The sequence below is a fragment of the Chrysoperla carnea genome, chromosome 4 (assembly GCF_905475395.1).
Source record: "Chrysoperla carnea chromosome 4, inChrCarn1.1, whole genome shotgun sequence".
In the NCBI taxonomy this organism is placed as follows: Eukaryota; Metazoa; Arthropoda; class Insecta; order Neuroptera; family Chrysopidae; genus Chrysoperla; species Chrysoperla carnea.
Window position 1 is genome coordinate 61,201,486 of NC_058340.1, and position 8,537 is coordinate 61,210,022.

General features: G+C 29.3%; 1 protein-coding gene across 1 annotated transcript; it reads left to right on the plus strand.

The window, feature by feature from the left end:
* Nucleotides 1-6,365: 6,365 nt before the first annotated feature.
* Nucleotides 6,366-8,537, plus strand: LOC123298830. The gene is made up of 4 exons (XM_044880925.1): nucleotides 6,366-6,515; nucleotides 7,172-7,376; nucleotides 8,150-8,263; nucleotides 8,329-8,537. Exons 1-4 carry the CDS (start codon nucleotides 6,378-6,380, stop codon nucleotides 8,535-8,537), a joined length of 666 nt encoding a protein of 221 aa, XP_044736860.1. The 5' UTR covers nucleotides 6,366-6,377.

Genomic DNA, 8,537 nt, shown 5'->3' on the forward strand with positions numbered 1-8,537 from the left:
TTTTATACCAATTTGTATGATAATTTTGTTAAAAAAGTTCAATAATAATTTAGATGCATTGGCCAACTTTGCTATTTAAATGATGATTTGTCCAAAATTAATTTGATCGCGGTGTCCAGCAAAGTTGCGGATCACAACCGCAACATAACACAAATTGCTATAAAAAAAAATTTTTGTGATATCTCATACACTGTTTAAATTTATATCATTTTAAATGAAAAACCCTTGAAGAATACCTCTAAATTTTTCTGATCATAATACATTTGTATAAATTGTGTTAACAAACATATAATCACACTATAATATATAATATAACCGTAATAATATTGACAATTATTTATTAATTGATATTTTGTTGTAATTGGGTACATGCCCATTAATTGTAAATATCTTAACATTGAATACAATGATGTATTTTTTATGTTTAATGGCATTTTTTTGTTTATGATTTTTGATTTCGTCTTAAAAATGAATGTTATTTAAATGAAAATGGTATTCGACAATTAAAAATGTTTTACTGGTTTGTTTACAATTTATATAACTTGTGAAATGTTTTTTTTTTATACAGATAAAATTCAACAATTTAACATCATGATTTATTCATGTTAGTTATAGTGGCGGATTTACACATTTGCCGTCAGCAGGTCATTCAATTTTTGCTACCGCTACTCAGGGCCCGATCTATCTATTTAGCCGCTCTTTACACTCATACCACATACGGGGTGTCTTTTTTAAGTTGCCATATGCTTGAAACTCGATGAATGAATGCTTTTTTGTTTTAAACATTTTTTGTAAACCGAATAGTTTAGACAGAAAAATGTTACACAAACAAAAAATGTTACATTTTAATCAAAAAGCTTTCTAATTTAAAGTCTCCATCTATCGATTACCAGTTATAGTAGAATGAGCTTGAAAACCTAGGTCAAGTATAATGTGTGCGTAAGATCTGTGCCTACACACCCAACATTTTTGGTTCGAAGCATTTTGATCGACAAAAGTTATTTTTCGAGTTTCAAGCATAAATTTCAAACACAGAATAAAGTCTAGTAATAATTAATAAAAATAATGTATCAAAATTGCTAATAATATTTTAACAATTCATATTCACAAAAATATCGCCACTGATGTTATTATTATAATAAAAAAAAAAAAAGTATAATTACGTTCATTTAAATTTCTTTTATATAGACAATTCTTATTACATTATAGCTATAATATTGCCTATAACTATTATGATCTGAAATATTCTAAATAGTCTACATATGTATACAGAGTGAATCATAAAGAATACACAAACAATACAGTAAAACTGTATTCGACCATATATCCATAATGAAGTGAAATTTCTGTTATTGTGTTTGTCTGCTTTTTTTTAAGGTTTTATAAAGGTAAGTTTGGTATATTTCAACCGTGGCTATAGATAATTCGCATATGTAACAATAACGCGCAAGTAAATTTGATTAAATAAGTTTTCTGGAGAGACAAAAAATGTATATTAATTTTGAAATTCTTCAGAAATGAGGAACAAATCCATTAATGGATATCTATTACGTGTAGTTATGATGTAGGTCCGCGCCGACAGGTAATTTTAGGTGGAAATAAATCGAAAGTTAATAAAACTTAGGGATGTTGTTCAGAGATGGTTAATTAATATTTTTTCAAGTTTTCAACCTCGAGGACCCTGTGCTAAAAGAGGATGGGGGGGTGGATCTCTGCTAAATTTTTGACCTTCCTCCGGGTTTTCCTCAAAAACTTTTTTCCTACGGCAATAGCATTCCTTAACTTTTTTGCGGAGCGTTATATTTCGGATATTTTTTCGAATTTGCTTAATTAAAACATTACCTCCATATAACTACGTATGTGGAGGTAAAAACAAATTGCATGATATCTAGTTTAAAAAGTTAAAAAGTATATTTTAAATTCAATTACTAATTCATATTGTTTTCATAATATAATTGAAAAGTAATTAAGAAAATTTATTTTTCAATATCCTTGTAGGTAATTAAAAACAATTTATTATTTATTTAAATACATTAAAATAATGACCTGATATAATAATGGATCATGCTAAAAAAAATACTTAACAAAAAAAAAAAAAAAAAAAATTATAACAAAATATTACTAATTATATCGATCAATAAAAATTCCACTTTTTAAGGTCAGTTATGTTATTTGATTATTTACAATTCTACCAGCTCGACCAGTGCAGAATTCTGCATTCCGGTACCCGTAGATAATCAATAGCTCCGCGATCTTAGCACCTCATGTGCGGAATTTCGATTGACCAATTATACCATCTGAAAGGTCAGAAATTGGTCATAAAAGGTCAGTTGGTCTCATTAATTGGTCAGCATCAGAAAATTTTTTATTAAAGATTAAAGTTTTTCAAGGTCAATTAATAAGTTTAGCACCTCATTCGCAGAAAAAATAAAAAACTCCACCTATGCGCGATCGGGAAGCACTCGCTGATAATTGGTCAGCTAATATAAATAATTGGTCAGTTTAATTTAATATTTAAAAAAATTAAAAAAGTTGTCTCTGTCGTAACGCGCATGCTTTGAGCCGGATGGTTTTATCAGGGCAGTGAGTACTTACGCACAGCTCTTCACTATAAACCAGACAGAGCAGGGGAAATATTTTTTTTATAATTTTTTACTTTTAAAAAAATGAATTTTTCCTTTTATTTAAATTTTTCACTCTTTTTATACCATGTATATATGAAATATACATAGTATATTAAGTTTAACCATAGTTGTAACGCTTAAAAATAATGATGTTAGTATAAAAATTTTGTCATAGGTGTTCGTAAATCACCTAATTAGTCCATTTCCGGTTGTCCGTCCGTCCATCCGTCCGTCTGTGGACACGATAACTCAAAAACGAAAAAAGATATCGAGCTCAAGTGAGGTAAAAAGTGAGGTCAAGTTCGTAAATGAGCATCATAGGTGAATTGGGTCTTGGTTTACAAGATGGGTCCGTAGGACCCACTTGTAAACCGTTAGAGATAGAACAAAAGTTTAAATGTAAAATTTTTTTTCATAAACATCACTGTTTACTCGTGAGGGCGCCAATTAGGCGGAAATTTTATAATAGGTACTATACTTGATTATCAGTTATGTATGTGTCACATGTTTGTATGTGTAATGTGATAAATAAATCAACACTGACTATGCATGGTATTTCAACAATTAACTCAGTCAATTGTTTGTTTTCACTTGTATTATATATATTTGTACATATGTCACCTATACAAAATTTGAATGAATAATAATAATGGTTATTTTATATAGTAGAAAATCAATTTTCGGGATAACGTTTTCAAATTAATATAAATAAATAAATATCGTTATATATTTTAAATTTTGTTTTATTTTATTCTATCCCATTTTTCCTTTCAGAACAAAATTATTAATTAACTAATTAATTTTTTTTTAGTAAAGGTACAAACAAATTTTTATAAAATATAGGTGAGATAAAGAAGTTGGATTGTAAATACGTAATATTCTTTTTGGATTTTCATTTTATTTTTGTGTGGTATTTGGTTTGTAAAAAAAAGTTGATGCAAAAAAATTTTTTTAAGATGAAATTAATGATATGGAATTATGTGTAAGTAATTCGTAAATAGTTTTTATGTATTTTGATTTCATTTAAATAAAGTTGAAAACTCAAACCCTGTTTTTATTTTATTTTTCCCCATCTCTCTGTAGCTATACAATATTATTTCAGTTAAAAATAGGTAAGTATTTCGAACTTCACGATAGGTAAGTATTTCAAACTTCGTTTGCCATTTTTTTTTGTAATAATACTACTCAAAATTTTCCGAAAATGAGTTTTACTTTTTGTTATAATTTAAGAAAGTCGAAAATATCAATATAATTATTTATTAATACGAATAACAGAGCCCTAATGGTATAATGGTTAGCGTATCTGACTTCGAATAAATAGTCCCTTGGTTCGAAACTAGGTGAGGACAAATATTAAAAAAAAGTTCATTAAATCTTTTAAGCAAAATCTGATTTTTATTTTCATTTTTTTTCAAATTTCCACCACAGCATGTTTGCCTAGTAAATGATGAAAAAATTAGTTTTTTTTCGTTCAAAAACTTCAATTTTTTTCACATTTCTACTAGGAGAACATCAAGGACGGACGGAATAAGTAGTACCTGATAGCAAGGTAATTGTTGTCACCTCGTAAGTCAGAAAGTTAGTGGTCTGCACACCCGTGTTTGGTGAGTGTGACCTCTAGTGGACAGACCAATAACTTTCTGCCAAAATAAAATTTTAGACTTTCGGGGTGAAAACACTTACTCACCTTTCTCCTTATCAGGAACTACTAATTCCCACTTATGTTCTCCTAGTACAAATGTTGAAAAAATTGAAAATTTTTTCGAAATTATATTATTTTTTGAATATAAAATTAAACTGACCAATTATTTATATTAGCTGACCAATTATCAGCGAATGCTTCCCGATCGCGCATAGGTGGAGTTTTTTCAATCTTTAATAAAAAATTTTCTGATGCTGACCAATTAATGAGACCAACTGACCTTTTATGACCAATTTCTGACCTTTCAGATGGTATAATTGTCAATCGAAATTCCGCACATGAGGTGCTAAGATCGCGGAGCTATAATCAATCCATGGTCGTTGCTTAAATTAGTATTAGGAGAAAATGTTTTAAAAAGAATTCAATTTGAAATATATATGTTAGTTAAGAATACGTATTGTTTAGGTATCTCGTTTAAATCACTGTATATTTTTAAGTGCGCATCCAAAGCGGGTCTATCACCGACTTATGACATTTTCTCCCGCAAAAAAAAAGCAAACTTTTTAAAGAATTTAATTATAACCCACAAACTTGTTAATTAATTATCAGGAAGGTATAATCAGTAAATATTAAATAAACAATCACGTAAATCAACGTACATTTTATCAAAGAACCTAAGACCTTAGACCTTAAGGAACATAATTTACCTGCATAACGTACCTTGGGTTATTGTAGTAATTAGCCACTAAGGCACTCTTAATTAAAATAAACATTGTGTTAATTAATTAAGTATTCATGGAATTTGACATAAATGTAAAAACACGAATACATTACATTGTAATATACGAATGTTAATGAGAATGGAAAAATAATTTTATTTATGCATTACCCACAATTTGTATAATAGCCAGGACCATACGCACGGGAGGGATTTTGGGGGTCAAAACCCCTCTTATTGAGAATCTGTTCAAATAAATTTTGAATTAGCAACATAGTTCTATAAATGCACCGATTTATGAGTGCGTTCAGTACATTCGGTACATTCTTTGAGTCGGGTACTTCATACAGAAAACCTGGATCTTGACAAAGCTATCGAACTGACTGAACATAATTTGATTGAAAGAAAAGAAAACGCTGGAGAAGAGTTCAGGAAAATTTTTAAAACCATGAGCGATATCTACGATAAATAAACAGACTGATTCAGTTGAATTATAGATCGATTTTTTGATCGAATCATCACAAAATTTTCTCAAATTTTGCTTGTCTCTTTCTCAACAACAAAATTACTTGAAAACTTTTGCTCGTACTTTTTAACTAGAATATTCAATTTTACACCATGATTCGCGTGACATCTGGGTCGACAAAGTTCAACTTTGGCGAAAACGCATTGTCGGACGAAGTGCCGAATATTCACTCGAAGCACTCGATATTTGCAACAAAGATACGTTTTCTCATATCTATCAAATGCTTCACTCTGGCAGTTTTGCTTGTGACAACAGCAACGCTTCTTTTCAATCTTGCGTCGTCTCAAAGCATACCGTCGGTTTAGCCCTCGTTCCATATACACCGCGTAACACCGAATAGCAAATAGACATATCCAAATTTCAAATCGATAGAGTTAATGGTATAATCGCAGTGCTTGAAATTCAATTGTTACTTTAACCATTCTTATCTGGAAAACTGCTTTTCTTTATAAATTTTTTTTTCCACTAATGAATATCGAAGAAGATTTTTAAAATAATTACAAAGTCTCCCAACAATCAAGGAATGATTTCACGCCAATTAACTATTTGAAGTACTTGCCAATTAACTATTAGAAGTTAAAAATGTGAATATCTGAATACGGGCGAATTTTAACACAAGTAACACACTTTCCTAACGGGTTTTCGCTCATCGAATGCTAATTGGAATTTATTATCGTAATCTATGCATAAATAATAACGACAATTTTTGAAATATTTGTTTAAATACTGTGAAGTTTTTAGTATTTAATTTTAATTATTAAGTATATTTTCAAATATAATTATTAAGTTTATAATTTATATATTAAGTATTTATTCATATGTACCTACATAATTTCAAAAAAGTCTTTTGTAATTTTTGTTATTATTATGAATTCAATAAAAGTATTAAAAATACTTCTCCAGTTTATTTCTTCTATAGCTGTAATAAATGGAAATTTAATTACATTAGATGGAGAATGTCCATTTGCTGATCTTAAGCCAACACCAATTGCAGTTGTTCCAGTTGTAAGTTTTTCTTTATACACAAGTCTTAAATTAAACTGGATGGGGAATCTGATCTAGACCTCATCAGACATTTCTATTCAGACACGGTTACTTCGAAATACAGCCAAATGGAAATTTTTGTTTTTAAATCTGAACGCCATTTATGTCAATACAAAGCTGAAAGTTACTTATAACTTAAATTTAAAACTCATTCAAAAAAGGGCCCAGAGTTTGATACATTGGTTTTTCTTAAGTCTTTCATACCTTAAAATATGTAAAACTCCTGACGACTAGACTTTTATAAATTGTATATGTATCTCTGCGTCACAAAATCTGTACAGAGCAAATGTAAAAATGATGCCATACTTTTTTTCTCTAAAATATATTGATATACATGTAATATATACATATCATAACTATTTTTAACAAACCTTTGAATTTTACCTTAGAAACCTTAGAATTTTTACTGAATTAATAAAAAGGGATAATCATAATCAACTAGTGTAGATTTTGTGACGTACGTTATGTAGAATATACATAAACCTTATTAAATTACAGTACACCATAAAATGCTTTACTTTTTCATAAATTTTTCTATTTAATCCCAGCAATCGAACTCTTCCTGGTTTTTAATGATCCCGGATTAGTGAGACTCTATTGTATACTATTTTTTGTAGCTAAAAGGAAAATTCAATGCAATCGCTGAAACAGCCCAAGGTGGTATCAATCGAACTGATATTGCTGTGACTTTGAAACAAGTTGAATCGGACACAGTTAAAATTACAGATAGATTTCTATCGACAGAAACTGATGAATGTATGGAATTTTTGATTTATATCACAGCTACAGACCAATTAGGAGTCTATAAAGCACAATATCAAGGTAAGCCATCACATTTTGTTTATTATTCTTCGACTTAGCTTTAATTTAAAACTCACTCGCCGTTTTACCTAAGGTAGTCACTCTTAGGTAACACGGCTGTGGTGTCACACATACATATATCTGATATTCCCATATAACACATACTATAATATTTCAACCTATTTTACACCCTCACGGGTAAACAGTGATGTTTACGAAAAATGTTTCAAACAAAAGTTGTTAATTTTTTTACAAGGAACATTTTTTACATTTTGTTCTATCTCTAATGGTTTACAATATGAGTCCCACGGACCCAAGACCCAATAGACCCAATACTTTTAATGTCCTGAGCACGCTATAAAAATTTCAGCTCAATATATTTTTTCGGTTTTGAGCTATCGTGTTGTCGGGGACTAATTAGGTGATTTAATAAACACCTATGTCAAAATTTTGTTTGTAGCGTCCATATTTTTAAACGTTACAAACTTAGGACTAAACTTAATATACCTTGATATATTTCATATATACATGGTATAATAATGCAAGTATTGACATTCAACACTTTCTATACTGGGTATTTCAACAGTTAATTCAGTCAATTGTAAATGTTTTCACTTGTTAAAATTCGTTTCCAGGCCAAGGTAAAGTAACGTATCCATACACCATTAATTATTAAGCAATTCCAATTATATCTCGAAGTAAATGTGAATGAAAATTGCTTCTTTGAAGGGACCCCTTTTCGAACTAAATTCTAGCGCAAAAAGCTTAATAATAATAATTTGGATTTTTTTTAGTTGCTCCCGATACGAACTTCGTAGAATATACAGCATACTTTTTAGCACTTGATATATTAACTTTGAGAGCTCTTGCTATTATATGTCACAATTTACCCGATTCAAAATATCAAGGTTAGTATTAGTTAGCCTAGAAAATTAATTGCACCTAATAATTATAAAAAATATTTTTTTTATAGTTGAAATTGCAGTACTATCAGCATTAACATCAAAATACGACGAAATAACACAGAAACAAGTTAAAAAAGTATTAGAGGATAATAATATAGGGTATTTAAATGAATATCTTGTCGAAATTGAAAGAAATGATAAATGTGGTTTTTCGCCATCGGAAATAATTGATTCATTATTACCATCTAAAGATGCTTTGTTACCCGGTAAATCATAG

Coding starts and splice junctions, on each gene's coding strand:
- LOC123298830 (XM_044880925.1), top strand. CDS start 6,378: ATGAATTCAATAAAAGTATTAAAAATACTTCTCCAGTTTATTTCTTCT. Junction 6,516..7,171: donor CAATTGCAGTTGTTCCAGTT/GTAAGTTTTTCT, acceptor TATTTTTTGTAG/CTAAAAGGAAAATTCAATGC. Junction 7,377..8,149: donor CTATAAAGCACAATATCAAG/GTAAGCCATCAC, acceptor GATTTTTTTTAG/TTGCTCCCGATACGAACTTC.